General features: G+C 39.5%; 1 protein-coding gene and 1 pseudogene across 1 annotated transcript in view; one reads left to right on the plus strand and one right to left on the minus strand.

The window, feature by feature from the left end:
- LOC132663416 (cytochrome P450 1A1-like) overlaps nt 1-3,824 on the plus strand; it is a 54,764-nt gene extending 50,940 nt beyond the window's left edge. The window contains 3 exon segments of the mRNA XM_078436134.2: nt 954-1,090; nt 2,115-2,125; nt 3,729-3,824. Coding sequence (XP_078292260.2) covers nt 954-1,090; nt 2,115-2,125; nt 3,729-3,824 — 244 coding nt within the window.
- A 397-nt stretch (nt 3,825-4,221) lies between these two features.
- On the minus strand, nt 4,222-4,987 carry LOC132663415 (ATP synthase F(0) complex subunit C2, mitochondrial pseudogene; annotated as a pseudogene).
- Between the last annotated feature and the right edge of the window lie 18,351 nt (nt 4,988-23,338).

Raw genomic sequence — 23,338 nt, forward strand, 5'->3', positions numbered from 1 at the left:
TGTGCACTTCAAAAGAGACAAGTGCACTCAGGTGAAAAACATTCATGGGAAGGTATCTGGAAGTGATCAAGGTCTAACTTCAAACCAACCCTAAATGAGAGATGTGGTAATAAATCCCACACAGTAATGAAGACAAAAATACATACTCCTGCAATGAACACTTCCTTACTATGGCTCAAGACTTCAATGTCTCAGATGAAAGATGTTCATAGCCATTGAGCAGGGACAGATGAAAGCAATTCTACCAGAACAGTGCATAGAAAAAAATGCTGTTGCGTTTAACCTTCTGCATTATTTCAAACATGCCTGAAAGCACATTTAGTTAGTGAGTGGCATGGGTTATGTTGACTTCACTCTGTTTGTTGGAAACACCTCAGGCTTTCAGATCTCCATCATCCGGGTGGAAATACAAAAAGTTTGAGGCATGACCCAAGCTAAACTCAATCTGTGCCTATAGAACTTTCAGCTTTTTTCCCCCTGTTGTTAAAGATCTCAGAATTATAAATTACACTAGCTACTTCATGCTACCAATAATGTTCTTGAGATACAACTTTCCCCTCTGTTATTCTCCAAGAGGCATTCATTCTGAGAATCAAAGAGCCTGATTTTTTTAGTAGTGCAAATATAAGCTAAATTGCTTAAATCAGTACTGTTTTGTGAAAAGATTTTTATCTGGGGAGGAGAGTGGATTAAAGGGATAAGTCATGCCTCAGGCCCAGATATACCCTCTGTTCCCTGACTCTGATTTTGACCTGGCATTAACGAGGCTAATTGGCAATATCTGAACAGTGAGAATATTGACAGGTAAATCATAAACAGCTAAAAATAGTGCTCTCTCTGGTATATCCCTAGAAATCAAACTTGAAATAGATGATGTTGAACGACACAGAAGCCTTTCTACTGTCTTCTCGAGGCCACTCTACATTCTCTACACCCTCTTTCTTTGTCATAAGCTGTAAGGACCAAGATAATGCTGCTCCCATCTCAAGGACCTGCCACTGTAAGGTGTCAGAGACACTCTTCAATCATGAAAGAAAGGGAAGGGCAGTAACAAATGCCAACAGAGGCCCATTTTCAGATCTCTTGTCAAGTGAGAAAATGACCTCTCTATTGCTAAGCTCTTGTTAGGCAAATTTTATCTTCCTCGTACGTGGAAGTGTTCCTCACTGAAACTCATCTCCTGAACCCAGCCTATTATTTTGACAATTTTCATTAATGATTAACCGTGTGGATCCATCACCATTTGGTGTTGTCTTATCAGCTTGGTATAGTGCAATGATGTCTGGTCAACTATATTTTTATAGAAAATTAAAATCTTGTTAAAAGTCAGAAAAGCTGGTAAAGTTGATCACTCTTTGACCCAGTTCAGCCTTTTATTACTTTTAGAAAAGTCATTTCTTATGGACAGAAAGAGAGATTCTTTAATCTTTACTGAATTCTCTCCAAAAGAAGACTTCCATTCACAACACATAACCAAACATTTCAAACCCTGTTTGCCTACTGGGGCACCTGGGTGGCTCAGTTGGTTAAGCATCTGACTCTTGATTTCAGCTCAGGTTCATGATTTCATGGTTTTGTGGATTTGTGCCCCGTGTCAGGCTCCAGGCTAATACTGTGGAGCCTGCTTAGGACTCTCTCTCTCTCTCTCTCTCTCTCTCTCTCTCTCTTTCTCTCTCTCTCTGTCCCTCTCACTTCTCTGACCCTCCCTCACTGGCACATCCACTCTCTCCAAATAAATAAACTTAAAAACAAAATCTTCCTTGCCTCCCATTCAATTGCTACCGAGAACTACACATCACGGTACAGCAAATTAGTCCCAATCTTCTCCCTCTGCTTCTAAAACCTTCAATCTCTTCTTTCAGCCCAGCACAAACTCTCGCCTCTCTTGTGCCCACCCTTTTATCCTTCCTTTTCAACAAATAACTCCTGGCCCTGAGCAGTGAAAAGTAGTTGAGGTAGGTTTCAGCTTACTATTCTTACCGCTTCATTTCTCATTCATAATTCCAGGCTGCACAACCAAGCCCCACATTATGGAGACAAAGAAAAAGTACCCCTGGCATGTGAGAAATGTAAGAGATGCTGAATATTCACCTGTCATTTTTTTTTCCCTGTAGCATCGCAGAGGGTAAGTTTTTCAAAAGACTAATATGTTTAAAAGTAATTATTAAAGAAATATAAACAAGGAGAAAGGTATTTCATTATCACTTTGTAACATAACTATTGTCCACATTCTTCTATAAAAGATGTCTTTAAGTCTTCTCTCTTACGTTGCCTTGGGTGTTGAAAACTCTTAGGTTTGTAATAGTCCTATAAATTTATTTATTTATTTTTAAATTTTTTTTTTTAAGTTTATTTATTTTTGAGACAGAGAGAGACAGAGCATGAACCGGGGGAGGGTCAGAGAGAGAGGGAGACACAGAATCAGAAGCAGGCTCCAGGCTCTGAGCCATCAGCCCAGAGCCCGACACGGGGCTCGAACCCACAAACCGCGAGATCGTGACCTGAGCGGAAGTCGGATGCTTAACCGACTGAGCCACCCAGGCGCCCCTGTAATAGTCCTATAAATTTAAAGTAGCACTCTTCTTTGTCTTAAAAAGGAAAGTATTTGGCAATTTAGCAATTCTCTCTGTTAATACTGTTAATCTAGGTTTAGCTGTAGCTAACCGTCCATTGAATGAATAGGAAAAAGTGGCTTTCTTAGTCATAAGCCAGACTTCATACATCTTGACTAAAACCAAAGCATCCAAAACTCAAAGCAAAATTATAAGTGATTTCTCTGACTGCACATTTCCAGATTATGAGGTTTGACTCTCCTGTAGGCAAGGATGTCTGTCTCCCATTAAGCAATTTCAAATTATGTGCAGTTTATGTTTAAACTAAAATCTGTAGTTATTAGAAATAGTTTTACAGCCTTACTTGTCCTGGGAATATCTAACATGAATTGTTTCTAATCTTAGAGAGGGTTAGGCCTTTTCTACTTCTAAATATTTGAAAACACATCTAAAGTTAATATATTAAAAAAATACTAACAATTTTTTTTATATAAGGAGATTAGGAGTCCACAGTTCTATAATCTATATCCTGTTCAATTACAAATACACTTGAACATATTTTTGATGTGTCAGAAAAGGCAATAGGACGACTTATTTTAATAAAAAGACCTGAATGACTCTTCACTCAGTGTTTTTTATTCTTCTCTGTGAGAAAACAGCCGCTCAGATCTTCTGTGAAAACATCTACCGGCCATCAGTTAAAAACCACGTTACCCAGATTCTTATGGATCCTGAAGGAACAGTGGGGAAAAAATGATTAGGGGTAAGATAAAAACTGTTCTTGGGAGAACTACCTCTTTCATTGCATTTAAAATGAATGGCTGCTTCTAAACTGGATAGACATATTTCTAGTCCCATAACATTATCCCTGTTCATGTGATGTTGTGACTTTGAGTTATAGCACTCCTATGTCAGCAACAATAGGATTCTAGAAAATAGTTCCACAGAACCCCCTCCATTGGAAGACTTGGTTCTGAAGAGCTTATCTTCCCTGGGGCATCAGTAAAGATAAGCTGGGTTATGTAAGTGGAAACAAACTCCCAATCTCAAGATTTAGCACGTACAACTTTACTTCCTCTCTTGCCCACACAAAGCCATCTATGGGTCTGATAGTTGCCTAGGGCAGTTACCTTCCAATTACTTGAGGATAATGTTCTTTAAATTTTTTTTTTGTAGTTCTACCATTTGGAACTGCAGTCATACAGCGGAGGGAGAAAAAGCTTGAAGAACCCCATACTGACTCTCACCCCCAATGCTTCATCCCAGAGGTGACACACCATTTTTGCTCATAACCCACTGGCCCAAAGGAGTCTAAATGGAGACTGGGATATGGAGGAAAGCATATGCAATATTTGACAAAGTCTATGGTCTGTGCCTCAGTACACATGCCACTTTGGAGCCTCCCTCCACAGTGAAAGGTCCAGATATTCCCCAGCTCTCTTTTTGTCCTGACACAGCCACCCTGGAAACCAAGGATTTTCAATGGTGGAGCTATAAAATAGAAAAAGCCTGGATATCTGAGGGATCAGTGGATGAACACTGCTCTAGTGAGCTATCAAATTATATATTACTTGGATGACCAATAAATCAACTATTATATATTAAGCTCGTAAGTTTTCTGGGGTCATTTTCCCCCCTTATTAATACAGTGTTTATTTGTCTTCCTTCTTCAAACCCTGAGCCAACCACTTTCCCCCAGGCTGCCTGGGAACATACGGGGCAGACGAGACATTGGAGAAAGACCCAGAGAGGTGGAGATGACTCTGTCAATGACAAAAAGGATGAGAAAGGCCACCATCAGGCAAAAGAGCCCCATTGTCTCCAAGAGGGCAAAACCCAGAATGGCATAGGAGAAGAGCTTTAGCTTCAGAGAGGGGATCCTGGCATAACCAATGATGAGGCTCCCAAAAATAGTCCCAATTCTAGCCCCAGAGCCAGCCACCCCTACCTTGGAAGCCCCAGCCCCAGTGAACTTGGCTGCTGTGTCCATGTCGTTTAAAATGGTGCTGGTTGAGAAGCTATGGCTGGGAATAAGCGAGGTCAGGAGATTTGGGTCTGCCAGGCTGATGAGGCTCTCATCGGTCAGTGTCTCTGGTGATTTTAGCACGGTGCTCCTGACGAAGAAGGGGGTGGAGACAGACTTTGCACAGGTATACATTTTCAGTGCAGAGAAGACAGAGAAGGGTTCAGGGGTTATTTTGTTACAAACTACCATATAGCCTGTCTTATCCCGAATAATTCAATTAGGTTGCAGGTGTCTTCTGTCTTCCTTGGCCAATCCAGATCACCAAATTTGCTACAAATTCTCCCATTTCTATCTTCGAATCACCCCCTCAGTTTTCTCAGAAACTATTTCTACAGCCTTGGCCCTGTATGGATTCTCAGCTTTGTCCTGGCACTTCTGGGTTCAATGGTCTCTGATGTTTTGATTTATACATAGGAATGTGTTTCTTGCTTTGTTTTGTTTTGTATGCTCAAATGAAGCAAGAAAATATTTTAACCTATCATTCTATATGCAACTCTAAATAAAAATATAGCGGTGTGATTAGATCTCATTAGAACTGTTCATGCTAGATAAATATGACAACCTGGGAAGTTTTATGCCTGATTAATTTAGACTGTTTAATTTCTCTAGAATTATTGCTGTTCATGAGTTGAGAGCTCATGAATGGAAATTTTTAGGAAGGTAATATATTTGAATCGGTGGCTTTGTAGGTGTGTTAAAATAGCAGAGATCCCTTTTTTATAATGAGCATTAAATTTAGGATTCATGTACATTTTGGATTAGTTTCATTGTAGTAAGCAATTAATCATGGCTTACCCTGTCCATATTCTTGCTTTTAATAGCTTTAGTCACACAGGGTGGATGAGATTGCATTTCATCAGGAACATTTCCAGCAAGAGAGTGTCAGGGACAATGACTACCTATGTCATGGCTCTAAAGACTATCTTTTTAGGTAATCTTCGGCATCTGGAGAGATTCACTGGATTTCTTGGAGTCGCCAAGATTCTACCAACAGATTAATTTTTTGTTATGTATAAAGAAAACCAAATGCTTAAGTTTGGAACTTTTCCAGAAATAGCCAGTCTGATTTTAACTTTATTTTGAATATTTACATTAAATTTAATAAACAGGTATCAAGGGCCTATTTTGTTCAAATCATTACGTCAAGCTCTTTGGGGGATGGGATGGGTAAGGTAATAAGTTAGGCCTTTCCTTTCATGTACTCACATTATTTTTTTAATCTATTTTCTTTTTTCTTTCCTTTTTGTTCTTATTTGTTTTGTTTTGTTTTCCATTTTTATCATGTTACCTGTTAACTACATTTAAACACAGAGTTATTAGAGCACATTCTTTAGAGCGATTAAATAAGATAGTAGAAAACATGTCATAAGGAAGGGAAATTTTAAGATAACATAATCCTTATTCAGTTGAATACACAGGTTTTACAATCTGGGTAGTCCCTGGGACACCATATAATGAAATAATATTTCCTTTCCCACATTTTCACAATGAGCCAGTCATGTCGTATAACCTTTCGCTTAATCTCCGGTTGCAGGTCAGGGCGGGGGTGCTTTTTCTTTCTTACTCTGGACACTGCTTCAGCTTTAGAGCAACACCTTTGTATGATGACTGGGTCAGGACAGCCTGGGGGGTAGAGGGTGAGACAGTCTAAAACATATCCTGGTTAATTCCTCATTTGAATCGTCCCACTTGTTGGTTTTCTGAGATAGGTGAGTAGGAAACTATTTTTCCAGAACGTACCCAACCAAATAATGTGAGACTCAAGGTCCTGCTAACATCAGAGTGCATTTTCTAACACTTCCCCATATTAAATCAAAATTACACACCAGATTTTCACTTTCATGGAACTGAACCCAGAGATAATGTTTGTGAGGTATAACTTATTCCAATTCATCACTGTATATTTATTTCATACTCTGATAAAATTACTGGATTTTTCTCACACCAATATGCATCAACAATATTTTTACATGTATTATAAGATTCCATGTCCTTAATATTCCTTTATTATCCCTTTTTCTTCAAGTACTTATTTATTTCACCTGGAGTTATGCATTTAAAAAAATTAATAAACTCTGACAAGATTTCATGAAATTACAGGTGGGGCAGAAATATAATAATTAAGGTCAAATAAACAGCTATCTTTGGCACAAAGGTTATTCTTTTCAATTGCTGAAACAACTTGAGTTGTTTTGTAACTATACCAAATAGAAATACCTTTCTTTAGTGAGAAGAACATTAAGCTTCATTGGGCTATGCTTTTGTATGAATAGCATATCAGCCAGGATGCCAGCAGAATAAAGGATAACATACTCAAACTGGAGAGTTGTGTTTTTTTTTTTAAATTTTTTTTTAACGTTTATTTATTTTTGAGACAGAGAGAGACAGAACATGAAAAGGGGAGGGTCAGAGAGAGAGGGAGACACAGCATCGAAAGCAGGCTCCAGGCTCCGAGCTGTCAGCACAGAGCCCGACGCGGGGCCCGAACTCACAGACCATGAGATAGTGAGCTGAGCCGAGGTCGGACGCTTGACCGAATGAGCCACCCAGGCGCCCCTCAAACTGGAGAGTTAATGCGATTTTAATAGAGAAGATTTGGGGTTTTTTTTTAAAGGTATAAAAAAAAGGTCATGATCAGCTCAGGTCACGATCTCACAGTTCCTGGTTCGTGGGTTTAAGCCCCGTGTCGGGCTCTGTGCTGACAGCTCAGAGCCTGGAACCTGCTTCGGATACTGTGTCTCTGTCTCTCTCTGCCCCTCCCTCACTTGTGTGTTCTTTCTCTCTCAAAAATAAGTAACCATTAGAAAAATAAAAGGTATAAGAGGTGAGGCTTTAGGAAGACAGTGAGGGATAGTGGTGCTTCCTGGGACTGTTAACAAACAAGGAGCTATTTTTCCCCCTGGGTCAGAGGGACAGGGGAGAGAATAGTTATGAGAACCCAGATAGAACAGCTGTATGGAGAAGACATTCAACAATGACTTCCAAATCTCCTGATAGCGTTTTCCTTTGACCTAACTCTACAGGAGGCTACAGGGAAAGGGAGCCAGTGAGGAAGCCTCTGTGTACCAATTTCCCAGAACACAGAGCAGGATGAAAAAAGATGGAAAGCCAATCTGGGGAAGGAGGCAAAAGATATATCTAGCACAACTAGTTTTCAAAAATAAGTTTAAATGGCAGCCTTGCTTTTCGGGTAAGCTGGACTCCATCTGTCCCTCTTGTCATCAAGTTTTTTATTTTGTCCCTAGGAAAAAAGAAACACATTTTCATAGTTGGCAGGAGGCCCTTAAGGAGTAAAACAAATCAGAGAAGGGGTGAAATAGTGTTTATCTCCTATAGGGCTTGCTGGATTCGTCTTGAGATACCATGGAGAAGTCAGTGAGATAGATGAGAAACCATGGTAATAATAAGACTTCGTAGAGTCCAGGTGACAAAATGAAGAGTGGAGATAGCTTATTCTCCCCATCTTTGCATGGAATCCAAGAGCATTCTGGCAATCCCAAGATTGGAAGATTTTTGAAACATCCGGAAACAATACTCTGGGCACTACTATTGAACTCATAGAAAAGTGACAACGTGGGTGGGAGGGAGGGGTGGGTCGGCGACGGATATTGGGGAGGGCACCTGTTGGGATGAGCACTGGGTGTTGTATGGACACCAATTTGACAATAAATTTCGTATTTAAAAAAATTTTTTAAATAAAAAAATAAATAATAATAGTAAAAAAAAAAAGGAAAGTGACGGTGATAAACTCTATCTCGTATTTGTTGGGAGGATTAAATGAGAACCCCCCCCAAAAGAAAAAAAAAAGAAAAGAAAAGTGACAACGGTGTGGCTTCTCCAGATGGCTTCATGGGCAGTGAAATAAACCACTAATGAGGACTGGTGGGAAAAAAAGACCAGTGCAAACGTGCTGGTGTGCTTGTAATGGTTAACAACCAGCTCTCCAGGGGTGAGAAAAATGCAAGGCTCGCAGTATTTGCCCCCCATAGCCAATGTCAAGCTACCATCATAAATTCACCGAACACGGATTTGAGAAGAGATATGCACAGTTGACTCTTGTGAGCTCGTGGGAACACACCCTGGCACAACACTGGTCACAGACCCCATATCCCGATTGTAGCTGAAAACTGACTTAAGATGCATGTGAGGCACGTTGGATGACCTTAAACTTTCACGGACATTATATTCCACCAACCAAGTGGAGGGACTGTTGTCATCGTGATTTAGGATTAGGAAGACAGTATTTCCTACCTTTAGGAATAGTGGAATGTTTCTAGTATTCTTTTCCCTATGGTCTGAGGTCAGTGAAATCTGAGATGCCTGGGCATGTCATAATTAAAACAATTCCTGAAGGCATACTGAAGACCTTTGTGTGTGGAATAAGCAGGAGTACAAGTAGGGTGGAGCGATACCATGTCTAACATGAGGTCATGTGGGTCCTATTCACGCATTTCCTTTGCTGCTGTGCAACTACCAGTGTTTCTTCCAGTTTGGCAGGGTTATTTCCCTTTCAAGCCTGCTTTAGTGATTCTCTCTTCCTGACTTAACATCATTGTTTCCTTGGCTGAGGATTTTCCCAAGGAACCATGTGAGTGCTTATGTCTGCTTTGACTCAGCAGTGACTTCTGAATTTGCATGGGTGAAGCAACATGAATTACTCGAGTCTCATCTTCTATTTCCTGGCCCTGCCATTCCCCACTTTGTACTGACTCTCTCCTGCCTTTGAACTCCCTCCAATGATCTCCAGGTACAGCCACACCTTCCTGATTCTGCCCCCTGGCAGGTTCTTGGAAGTTGCCGGTAGTCAGGCTCACGGTGGGTAAACTATGACACATTCTACTGAGAAACTAGCTTGCTGCCAAATACTAAAACAGGATTATCCATTTAAAAAGTTCAATGTAGGCAAAATGTGTCTTCTGCACCATTTGGTGTCCAACTTCAGGGCCATTTTACCCTTCCTTGTCTCTTACATGTTCTGAAATCTAGCAAGCAATTTTATTCAGCAAGTAGGTGTTTCTTGAAACCTACACTGACCTAAAGCCATCAAGAAGACTAAGAAAATCAACTCCTAGTGGCTTTCTACCAGTAGGATATTGAGGTTTGGTTGAAAGATAGTTTGAAACAGGGTGGTCTCCATTGTTCTCCGGAAATCATATCACAAATTTTAAGTCAGCACCTCTCTGGTTGAGAAGCCAGCCTTTGTAGTAAAATATTATTCATATTTGATGTTTAACCTGCTGGTTAAATGTATAACCTTCTGGCCTGAATAGCTGAAAAGTTAATTCATTCATTTAACCAACAAATATTTACTCAGTGCGGGTACTTTGGGAATGAAAATATGAACCAGATATGGATTCTTCCCTTAAGGACCTACACTCTACTAGGAAAGATAAAGCAGGTACACAAATAACAATGCTAGAAAGTGAGAGGTAGGAACTGATAAGGACTATAAGGAAAGTAAAAGAAGGGAGAAAATGTGCTTTCAGAGGAGTAGATTATGAGGAAAAGACATTTGGACGATGAGGGCTATGGATGTGGGCCGTTTGGGGATGAGGCATTGAGTGGGTAGAAAGGAAATGTTGAGTCACTTAAGAGAACAGCAAACAAGTTGTTTGCACCAGAATATAGTGTTCAGTAAAAGCATAAGGGAAACTAAAATTAGAAGGGCAAAGTGGGGGCACCTGAGTGGCTCATTTAAGCATCAGACTCTTGATTTCGACTCAGGTCATGATCTCATGGTTCAAGCCCCACATGGGCTCTGCGCTGACAGCACAGAGCCTGCATGGGATTCCTTGTTTCCCTCTCTCTCTCTGACCCTCCTCCCCCTGCACGTGCTCTCAATCTCTCTCTCTCTCTCTAAATTAAATAGATAAACTTTTTTTTTTTTTTTAAAGAAAGGCAAAGTGGGGGCGCCTGGGTGGCTCAGTTGGTTGAGTGACCGACTTTGGCTCAGGTCACGATCTCACAGGTCGTGAGTTCAAGCCCCATGTCGGGCTCTGTGCTGACAGCTCAGAGCCTGGAGCCCGCTTCGGATTTTGTCTCCCTCTCTCTCTGCCCCTCCCCCACTCATGCTCTGTCTCTCTCTGTCTCAGAAATAAATAAACATTAAAAAAATAAAATAAAATAAAGAAAGGCAAAGTGGATTGAGGTGGTGGCAGGTGCTGAATGCCTGATTAAGGTGCAAAATTATTAAAGACATTTGATCAGGAACCCAAATTCCAGAGTTATTAATCAGGATATTTAATCTGGTGGCAAGTCATAACATGTATGGAAGGTGGGGTAGGTTATATTATATATGGAAAAACCTTTTGGGATGCTATTGTAACTATAACAAGGCAAAAAAGTGTTAAGATTCGAAACTACGGTAAGCCCAGTAAGATAGAGAAAGGGATCAGATAAAAATAGTAGCTAACATTTATTGATCATTTACTATATACTCAGCAGCATACAAAGAATTTTGCACGGATTATCTAATTTTAACATCACAACAAGCTTTTGAGATAAAGCGGAAGAAACAAAGCTTTCCACTGTGTAGAGAGTCAGCAAGCAAAGGCTGACTTTCATACCTGCGTGAGACAAGGGGCTCCTTCTCTCCTCTAAGAGCTCTCAGATTGGTTGGAATTTCAAAGGAAAAGAAAGAAAGAACTCTGAGGTAATTCACAAGCTCAATGATAAATAAAAGACAAAATCTGTGGACATCATTTCACACAATAGATACAGTTATGATTTTAATACCTTTTTTTTTTTTTTAAATTAAGGTTTCTGAGATTTGGAGTTAACACAAAATGATGGTCTCCTTAGTAAAATGATTGGATACATTGGAGAGTCTTGACCACATTCACACTGAATGTCAGGAAAGATAGAGAAAGAATCTGCAACCAACGATGAAGAACAGGACACGTTCTAATTTTTTCTGGGGAAATTGCCTCAGTCCAAGCAGTCAGATAACAAGGTTCTTTGCTCACTGGATTATCCATAATTCATATACTTCTTTACAATTGATCATGTCAACAGAGGCAATTTGTACCCAAAATCTGAGTAAGGAATGTTTAGTTCCATGAGCTTGATTTCTGTCTACATAAGGCTCTTTGCCCAGTCTAATTGTGAGTTATAATTCTCTTTTAATACAGACTAATTATATATAACATATTATATTATATGTAATATATGTAATATTATATAACACACATCTCAAGGAAGGTTATGTACATATGTATGTGTGTATATATGTGTGTGTATACACACACACACACAATTTGTAAACAATATTATCATACCCATTTTACAGGTTAAAGAAATAGCTGAGGCTTAGTAGGTTAAATAACTTACTCAAAGTTACACCATAAAATTCAAGATTTTAAGATCATTAGTTATTTACTTTTTTTTAATTTTATTTTTTGGAGAAAGAGAGCACAAGAGGAGAAAAGGATCAGAAGGAGAGAGACAGAGAGAGAGCGAGAGAGCGAGAGAGCGAGAGAGAGAGAGAGAGAGAGAGAATCTTAAGCCCTGTGCTGACCATGGAGACTGATGTGGTGCTCAATCCCATGACCCTGGGATCATGACCTGAGCTGAAATCAAGAGTCAATAGATACATGACCTGAGCTGAAATCAACAAACTGAGTCACCCAGGGACCCCTCATTATTTGCTTTTTAATTTACTTATGTCTATCACACCAATGAAAATATGATGTTGATGAAGACAGGTAAGTGGATTTTTGTTCACACGTATGTCTTCAGTACCCTAATTACTGCCTGGCTGATTGCTATTGGTTGCCTAGATGAGAAGGTAGGTGGATGTCTGTCCTCTGAGTAACTATTCCCAGCCACTGGACTCTGGTTTCGCCCATGGACAACCAGAGATATTGAGGGATGAAGAATAAGGGAGAGGTGCTGCAGGTCAGAGAAAATGAGGATGACGGTAGGTATGAGTGAGAGTAGGCTTAAATGAGATAATATTAGTATACTAATTTGTGTTTTTACAAAATATTTCCACCATCAGTTCATAGCTTGTCCAATTATGTGAGAGTTATGCAATTTTTGTTCCATCTTCCATCACGAACTAATGCCCTGTATGTTATCCAGTTTTAAGAATTTTGTTTAATCCATTATTTCCTATATGTGTTCACTGGAGGTTGGCTGAGTTGAGAAGTTAATATCTTTGTCTATACTCTGTTTCTAGGCTCTGAATACTAACTTAACTTGGCTCCCTGGGAGGAAAATTGTCTCTATATTTGTATTAAAATGTGGAATTCTGCTATTTTAATTAATAGATTTAGAAGTCAATTAACACTGGGTATGAATAAAACATTTGTTAAACTAACATCAAAATAACTATTCACATAGAACATATTGTAAAATGTATTTAGATGTTTATTTTAGCTTTGAAAATACATTGAAGATTATTCTAGCATAGGTTGCGTTATTATAAAATATTTTCCATTAGATGGCTATAAACAATGGGTCTAAATGGATTCATCCTGGCGATAAGCTATAATTTTCTTATACCGCTTATAAAGTCCTATGCAAAAAGTTTAATTGCTATGATTAAAAATTATACCAAGTGATTTCACATTCATTGTTCTGTTTGACAGAATCAAAAATATAAATGCCCAATTCTGTACACATTTACTCAAAGTATTCCTAATTTGAAAAAGAACAGCATTATAATATTACATTTACTATTTTGTTCCCTTTTCTGAAAAAGGAACTCAACTTCTATATCTTACTCTCAAAAGTTTGAGAGCTGAATTACCTCTTTAAATGTATAATAAGATACTTAAAATGTAATTTAACTTTGGAGTTACACATCCATAGTAAATCTTTATCGTAGGGAATGAAAATATACAATTATAACCTCAAGTAAAGTTAAAAATTGTGCCAGCAAGAGAGCTATGATTAGAAATGGCTACAGTAAGATCAACTTTGCATTGTCAATATTGTGTTATATAGTAGAATGCCTTTTCAGTGACACACACTAATTAGAGTTGGAAACAAACACATCGAATTCGATTTAACCTAGTAGACCGTAATTTGAGTCTTACAATGAGTCCTTTATGGAAGCAAAGAAGTTCTGTCTTGTGTAATTATTTAGTGCATTCTCCGATCTGTAGATAATAATGCCTCAAATATGGCTATACATTTCCCTCATCCTACACCATTGCCGCATCAACCCATCCATTGTTATCTCCGGGTGAAGAAATATAAGATCCATTTAACTGAATCTCCCAAGATCCACATATATGTGTTTATGCCTCCATTATAGAAAAGCAAGCCTTAGTAAATGTCTCAGAGCCCACACTGACAAAGTATGAGTCACACCTTCAGGTTCCATTAGAACCTCTATTATGTCCTTTCTGGAAACCAGAATGTCTAATGGAGCAAAAGCCAAAGTTTTAGGGACAGGAAGCACACATTGTAGAAATGGCAGTCAGGGCCCCAGGCCAAAGCAGACACCATGGATGCTCTGTCCACATGCACTCAGATTTATCTTCCACTCCATGCACAGTTGCCCACATTGTGCTCTCACTTCATGACCCTGCACGCACGTGTTTGGCAGCGTGAGTCTGCTAGGGCTGTGCTAACAAAACACCACAGACCAGGTGGCTTAAACAACGGAAATTTATTTTCTCACGGTTCTGGAGGCTGAAGTCCAAGATCAAGGTGCCAGCAGGTTTGGCTTCTTGTGAGTTCCTTTCTCCTTGGCTGGTAGATGGTCACTTTCTTGCTGTGTCTGTTCACGTGGCTGTCCCACTGTCCATGTGCAGTCTGTGTACTAATCTCTTCTTATAAGGACACCAGTCATATTGAACTAGGGATGATCTTGTTTTACCTTAATTACCTCCTATCTCCAAATACAGTCATATCGTGAGGTCTTGAGGGTTAAGACTTCAACATGTGAGTTTTGGAGGACATAATTCAGCCCATAACAGCTTTCTTCAGATGTCACAGCTACTTTTCCTATACAAACAAGAATTAAATATGCCTGGAATATTTACATTCTTCCAGCCATAGCTCTGAACGAGTGAGTGATGGGTGCAGAGATGAAAACAGTCTAGTTTCGCCTCTATACTCAGAGCCCGGAACTCCATGACTGGAATGAGCAAAAGTTATCTGCAGAGCTTGATAATGGCTCTTGATTGGTCTTCCTCCCTTCCTCCCTTACCCATTTCCTTACTCTCCCACTATATTTTCTTGTGAATATATGCTAATAAACCACTTAGGCACAAATCTCATCACAAGAATTACCTTTATTTGTCTTTGGGACATCATTAGGGGTTGAAGTGTATCTCCCCAAAAAATATGCTGAAATCCTAATGTGTAAATGTGAACTTACTTGGAAGTAGGGTCTTTGTAGACGTACTCCAGTTAAGACGAGGCCATACTGTCCAACCCTGGCCCTAAACCCAATACGATCGGCATCCTTATAAGAAGAGGGAAACATGGAACACAGAGATAGAGACAGAGGCACACAGGGAGAATCTCATGTAACTGCAGAGACAAACGGAGATTGAACCATGTGAAGAGAGTGGAGTGATGTGTCCATAAGGCAGGGGATATCAAAGATTGCCAGAAAATCACCAGAAGCCAGGAAACAGGCATGGGACAAATTCTCTCTGAGCTCCCAGAAGGAACCAATCCTAACGCTTTGATTTTGGAATTCTAGCCTCTGCTAGTGTGAGACAAAAAAACTTCTGTTTTGTTTTGTTTTTCTTTTTCTTTTTTTTTTTTTTTTAATGCCACTAATTTTGTGAAATTTTGGTATGGCAGCTCTAGGAAACTAATTCAGAAACCCAGCTGAAAATAGATAATTTCAGAAGTGGTCTTAAAAAGTACAAGGGAGAAAAACTTCCCTTCTTCCCTTCTAGATTCTTTGGCTGGTCTAATAATTAAATTAACATAAAACAGATTAACAGGAGGGGGAGAAAAAACCCTTTAATTTCATAGGTATGGAAACCCCAAAGACATCAGGCTGTCAGGCAGTCAAGCCACTGAGGCTTGTCTTCCTGAGCCAAGGAGAAGGCACGGGGCTTTGGGATTCAAAGGGAAGGAAGACGGTTCACAGGAAGATGGGAAGAACAAGTATTTGGTAAACAAGTATTTGCCATGCCATCAAGCAGATAAGTCTTTCTGATAAAACGTTATCTCTGGTAATAGTTCTCTTTCTGGTATAGGGCGTCTAAATTCTTTTAGGCAGTTAAGGAAGACGTAAAAGCAAAGAAACAACCTTAAGTCTTTTAGGCCTTGATTGCCTTCAGCTCAAGATGATCCACACCCTGAAGTGGCACGTTTTGGGGTCCCGTATCCTGTCCCCTCTCAGAAGCATACCCTTAGGATGTGATTCTGGAACTGGATTACTTGCCAGCTGGATGGTACCAGGGATCCCACTGTTGTAGATGAATAACTTAAAGAACCTCCCGCTCACCCTGACGTTACAATTGGTAGAACGTTCACCAGTGCCGAGGTGGGATAGGATACAGGTGGCAGGAGCCACCCTGATACTGAGCATTTCAGAGGAATGGGGGGGGGGGGGCGGTTAGCAATGAAAAGGACTGTGCTGGCTGTTGCTAAGTGCCTCTGTTATTTTGAAGAAGAAAACTGGCACGCTCAGATGGGTTGATCGCAAACCAGGGGCACCGGGTGCAAGTTAGAAAGCCTCCAGGAAAGCATTTCAAGAAATCCGCAATTTCTGTCACCAGAGGGCAGATGGAGCCGGTGCTTGGATGATGCACAGCACAGGGAAAACCCACTCTTCCTCCCGGGTGTCTCTCTTTCCTTCTCACATGGCCCCTGTACCCACAATGCTCTGACACCAGATGTGTGAGACGTGTGGGCTTTTTCCACACAAACGGATTCCCTTTGACGCTACCTGGATGAAGTGCAATTTAACTCAATTCTGATGCCATCTACCTGGAGATAGCACCAGATCCCACACACTAAATGCTTAGCCCCTCAACACTTTCTCCCCCTCCTTCGGGTGCCAATTAATTGCACGTAGTAGGTCCCCAGGTTGCCCACAACTTCTGTCCACTTTGGCTACAAATCAGAGGTTCCCAGAGCCTCCTCCCCCTTGGATTTTATTATTTGCTAGGTTAGTCCACAGAGTTCAGAGAAATACATGGTCACGTTTAATAGTTTATAAGACAATAAAAGATTTAGTAAAGGACACAGACGAATGTTCAGGTGGAAGAGACGTGTGGGCAAGGTATGTGGGGAGGTACCTTCTCTGGTATACCACTCTCCCAGCCTCTGTGTGTTCACGGACACAGAAGCTCTCTGAACTCCATCCTGGTGGGATTTTTATGGAGGCTTTATCACATCAGAATGATCTATCATTAACTCCATTTCCAGCCCCTCTGCCCTCTCTGGAGAATGGGGAACGAGGCTGAAAACTCCAAGCTTCTAATCATGGCTGGGTCTTTCTGGTGACCAACCCTATCTAGCAGCTCACCAGGAGTCACCTCATCAGAAGGAAGATACTGCTGTCACCTAGTAAATTCCAAGGGATTTAGGAGCCCCCTGTCAGGAACCGGTTTCAAAGAACAAAGGTTAGAACAAACGATGCTCCTAGTGCTCTTATCACTTAGGAAATCAAAGTTTTAGGAGCTCTGTGTCAGGACCCCAGGGCAGAAACCAATTTATGTATATATAATATTATTAAATTATAATTAATTAAATAATATTAAAAATATTTTATATATTTTTATATATTATATGTATATAATATATATATAATATATATTTTATATATTTTATATATAAATACATAAAAATATATATTTATTTTTATTTATATATTTACATTTCTGTGTAAATATATACTTATATATTTATATTATATATTATAACTATATGTAATATAGTTATATATTTAATATAGTAATATGTAAATAATAATGAAATATATACATATATTAACATATAAAATATAACATATAAAATTATTTGTATATAAATACATAAAATCCATTTTTTATTTTCTATTTTCTATTATTTCTATTATTCTATTATTCTATTCTAATATTTCTATTATTTCTATTATTTAACATGCACTTTATTGTAAAAATAGGAGTATAATGCACACTGAATTCACAACCTTGGCAAGTCTTTAATGCTAAAATCAAAACCCTGATAGGAAAGAAGCATGGCTTAAGGCATTGAATGGAGACATATGGATGGAGGTACTCAAGAACGGGGACCCCAGAGGGTCCCTCTGGGTCTGTAGGTAGGGACTACTTTGTTTTGCTGAAGCAGCCTCCTCTTGCCTGAAGACCATGCCAAAACATCAACTGAGACAGATGCCTTGGAAGATAATAATTGTTCTCTTCAAAATCTGACCCACTTCCTCTCCTGTCTTCTAGTTCTGCAACTAGGATCACATCTCAGCAGGGGCCAGCTGGGGAAATGCTTTCTTGCTGGAGGAAAAAAGGAATTATTCACCAAAGGAATTTCAGTACGTGATTAACCGTAGCAAAAGAAATTATGGGTTGGGAGAGCATGCCAGGAAGTAGATCTTGATAGCATTGGACTGGGGCAGGGGGTGGGGGTGGTGAAAAATAAGCTTAATAAAGGAGAATTGGCCAATAAGAGATCATTCTCCCATGACTGATGAGAGCATCTGGAATGGTCCTAATATACTGCTGGGATGGTTACAAGAAGCTTGTGGGGGGACAAAGACTCATATTAAATTAAGTTTAAATGACAGAACTGCCGTGGCAGAGTTTTGAGGACAAGATCAAAAGGCTCAGAGGAGTGAATATGCTAGAATGGTTCTATTGTATAACCCTTAGAGCCCACCAACTGGCTGGGTTCTTTGGAACCCAGAGAATGCTCTTGGAAGGGCCAGAGAAATGCTGTCATCACTAAGCTCATAAAGAATATGCTAGTGATGGGGTTACTGGCATGTTTGAGCATCTCAGCAAGGTTGATGACAGATAATATCGTTAGAGAACTGTTGTCAGTGGGCACGATAGGATTCCAGAATAGCAGACAGCAAGGGCAATACTAAACCTTCAGGGATCTAGGATGATGGCTAATATACCAAGGTGTGTCTAAAGGAACACTAGATGGACAACTAACAAAAGCATGGTTTGATAAACATTATAAAAAGTTATTAAAGTTGGATGATCAGAAGCCTGATTTCACTACTGCCTAAGGGATATCACTTCCTCATCCAGTTTACAAGGCTCAGCTAGTCCATATACCCACAGAAGATTCCTACAATGGCATAAGCATATACCGCATATATTTCTGTAACATAAGTGTACATATTTTGCATATAATTTGAAGTTACAATCGGCAAGTCCTCTATGAACATTCTAGTCTCTCTATATTGGCTAGCAACACTTCCCATCTCTGGAATACCATTTTGCATCTCCTATGCGAGTGTTACTCTGTTTTAGGGCTTCAATAAAGTCCTTCCCGATGGCCCCCGTCTCTTGGTCAACACCTCTCCCTCTAAAGAACAATCCTGTTCATTAAACATTCACTATTCAGGTTTAGTTGGTTGTTGAAGTTTTCATATATGAAGGACAGTCCATTTTCCAACCTGATTCTTAGACTCTTGCCAACAGGATTAATCTTACACCCTAGAAGTTAGGACAATGCTGTATGTGTAACAAAATATTATTTAGAATTTTCCATTTAGCATTTTAATTTCTTCCATTTTTTGAACTAGAAATGGACCTGTTCATCACTGCCTATAAACATTTATTACACCCATGTATTTATCTTAGATTCTTCACTGACAGCATTACTTGAAATCCTTGAAATAAACCTAGTAGGCGCACTTAACATGGACTGATTAACTTGCGGATACATACGTGTAGATTAAATTTAAGGCTGTTTATTTTTTAATCTGGAATTATAAGCTTTTAATATCAAATGAGTCAAAGGAAAATTAATAGCCACTATAGAACAGATACACAGTATTGCAACTCAGGCCCTTTTGTAACTCTGTCATCTATTTTTTCATAATGACTAAAACTCCCCAATACCTATTATAGACTTGTTCCATAATTATCATGCCAAACTGGGAAATGTGACTAGCTGTTTCCTAACTGCTAAATATCATCAAAGTGTCTCGGCCTAGAGAGACTTGATGATGTTGGGATCACCCTCTCTGATATCCAAATGCAGGACAGAACTTTAGAATTTAAGAGTCTCTGGTGCTGGTTAAGAAAAAGATCAAAATATAGATGGAGCAGAATAGAATATCTATCTACATATACACATACATGGACACATAAGTTTGTAGCTTGTAAAATCTTCTTTATATATGATAAATCGCACAGGAAAAGAATTTAAAAAGAATCAGAGTACATATGGTGTTAGCAAAAAGAAAAAAGCCTAATTGTTTTGAGTACTTTTTTTCAAGGTGGCGCTATCCCGTCATATACCACAAACCTAAAAGAGATAATTTACAGGATGATATAATCTCTTCAAAGATCTACTTATCCTCAGCTTCTTGATTAAAATCAGACATCTCTCCACTTGTCAGGGGCCCCTACTTCCTGTTCTCTTTAGCATTTGCTGGGCTGCTGTGAATGGCCCTCACTTAACTGTTCTGTTGTGTTGAAATGAGATACTTGGTTAAACTACGAAGCCCACAGTACTAAATTTTCAGTGTAAGTAACGATGCTTTTTATTTTTACCTCCTTTTGAGTCCTAAGGATGTTAGAGCAACCTCACAAAGACGACAGCACGTCTACTTTGCCAATCATCTGCTTTGGATTCTCGAAGTTCTATAGGGTAATTATTCCTGTAGCAACCGGCACAGGAAGTGCCCTCACAGGCACACGGACTCAAATGGAAAACATGCTGTGACAGGCTTAGAGCTCAGCTACAGACCTCGTATTCCCTCCAGTGTCCAGTGTTAAACACCCCACCTGCAGAAGCCCTGACTGTGGTCCTTCCCTCCTCCCTGGCTTCCAGGAGGACCAATATGACTGCAGCATCATTGGCGATTCTCCCTACCAGGCTGCTCCCTCCTCGTCAGTATTTTTCATAGAATCACTTTCGATACTCCCCTCATTCTTGTTCTATGACATATAGTCTTCTGATAGTATTATAAACATTTTGCTTGTTCTGAATGACCACTCATAATCACGACTGGGAGAAGGAATGATAATTCATTTATTTTCTTTCGGCTTCTTCACATCTCGTCTACTCTGTTTTCCTTAAAGGTCAAACCTCTGGGGAAATTGAATCTGTGTCTTTAAAAACAGAAAGAAGTTCAGAGAACATCGAAGAAGTATAAAAAAGCGAATCCACTCCGCCAAATAATTTCATTTTCATTATGAGAAAATGCAAAAATGGTCAAAGAACCATTTTCAAATGAAAACCTAAACTTGTCCTGTTTTAAAACTACAAAAACTATTTTCCTTAATATGGTCTAACTAGGGACCAGTTTTGTTCTTATTCTTACAAGCTAGTCTTTAGTTCATCTGATGTGAGGAGATGAAAATTGATCTTCATCAAGAGATGCCTACGTACCAGACTCTACGCTAAACTTTCTACACAGATTTTCTCCTATAATCCACTAAAAACTACATGGAATACTAACTGCTATGGATATTTGACAGATGGGTTATTGAGGCACAGAGAGATTTAAAAACTTGCTAAAAGTTACATAGCTAGTAAGTAACAAATCAGATTTGTTGTCCAATAATTGGATTCCAGAATCTCTGCTGTTAGCTCTTACGGTAATTTGCTCCTCATCATTCTTAAAATGTGTATCGTCGGGGCGCCTGGGTGGCTCAGTCGGTTAAGTGGCTGACCTCGGCTCAGGTCATGATCTCACGGTCCGTGGGTTCGAGCCCCGCGTCGGGCTCTGTGCTGACAGCTCAGAGCCTGGAGCCTGTTTCAGATTCTGTGTCTCCCTCTCTCTGACCCTCCCCCGTTCATGCTCTGTCTCTCTCTGTCTCAAAAATAAATAAATGTTAAAAAAAAAAAATTAAAAAAAAATGTGTATCGTCACTTTCGCACATCTTGGATGACTACAAAAAAGTAAGTGACACCATCTCTGTTCAGAGATGAAGTAAATGATGTAGAGTCACTTGCCTAAGGACCTCCAAAAAACATAGCTACACAAAAAGAAAAACAAAAACTGGGGGGGGGGGTGGCAGGAAACATAGATAGTTTTACTCCCCTGGTATAGTTGATTTTCTCATAAATTTTGAAGCCCACTTAACACTAAATTGTATTCAAATTCAAATTCAAATTCTATAAGAAAGGACCTTGCTCCTGGATGGCTAACGGCACAGTTTTTCAAAGCACAGTCTTTAGGGAACAATTGCCCAGAGTTTAAGTTCCAATTCTTCCTCTTGGGGACTGTGAGACTTTCAGTAAGTTATTTAACCAACTTGAGGCCTGAGGCCTCCTGCAAGGTAAGGAGAACAATGGTATCCCCTTTGCAGACTGTTAGGAGAATCACCTCCGATAATACATGTTACTAATGTTTTGCATAATGCTGGACAGTGCTTATGTGAGCAATAAATGTTATCTTTTCCCATTGATATTTAAGATGGACAGGAAGCAAAATTGAAAGACAGAAAATATGAAAGCTGATTTTGAATGGAAGACAGGATTTCTCTGTGGAAAACGTTCAGGTTCTACATAAGATGCGTGAGATTCAGAAGTGCCCCAGTGGCTCAGTCGGTTGAGGGTCTGACTCTTGATCTCGGCTCAGGTCATGATCTTGTGGTTCCTGAGATCAAGCCCCGCATCCACGGAGCGGAGCCTGCTTGGGATTGTCTCTCTCCCTCTCTCTCTGCCGCTCCCCTACTAGCTCCCTTAAAACAAATAAATAAACTTAAAAAAAAAAAAAAAAAGAAGTCTGGAAAATAAGAGAAGTAGGTACGAGTGGAAGCAGTTTAATTCATTTTAGCTTTAAATTTTATTTATTTATTTATTTATTTATTTATTTATTTATTTATTTTATTTTTTATTTTTTTATTTATTTTTGACTAAACTCTGCCCCCAGCACGGGGCTGGAACTCACAACCCCAGGATCCAGAGTCCCATGTTGTACCAACTGAGCCAGCCAGGCACTCCCTAATTAATTTTAGCTTTAAATCTTCACCTAACCCCATTGCTTATAGATGTACTTTGTAATGACTGATTCTGTAAAATTGGATCATGCATGATCTCTATTTTTGTTTGATTCTTTGTGTTTTCCTTGCTACTTCTAGTGTTTTATCTAACACTGTAAGTTACAGTCTCAGTAAAAAATAATTTAATAAAAACACTTCATAATTCGATGTTTCCTTACATATTGGTAGCGTTCAGGTAAATCAGTTACTAAAATATGAGTTTTTCTTTGGGTCCAGGCCCATCATCAAAATAGTAAGGGAACAGAACAGGCTTTACCTTTACAACTCTATTGGTAATAAGTAAGACTCACACGATGCCCATTGAATTAGCCACCCTCTCAGTCACTTAAGCGGCCTACCTCGGCTCAAGTCACGATCTCTCAGTTTGTGAGTTCAAGCCCCACGTCAGGCTCCGACAGCTCAGAGCCCGGAGCCTACTTCGGATTCTGTGCCTCCCTCTCTCTCTGCCCCTCCCCCACTCGCACTTTGTCTCTTTCCCTCTCTCCCAAAAATAAATAAACATGAAAAAGCTTAAAAAAATAAAAACTTTAAAAAAAGTTAGCCACGCTGATGGGCACTTGTAATTAACACCGTACCCACAGCGAATGAAGATACTTCTTTCTTAATAATCTTATTAATGACTCTATTCAGGACTCTGGCATGATGGTTGC

This window comes from Panthera onca, chromosome D4, assembly GCF_046562875.1.
Source record: "Panthera onca isolate mPanOnc1 chromosome D4, mPanOnc1 haplotype 2, whole genome shotgun sequence".
Lineage (NCBI taxonomy): Eukaryota > Metazoa > Chordata > Mammalia > Carnivora > Felidae > Panthera > Panthera onca.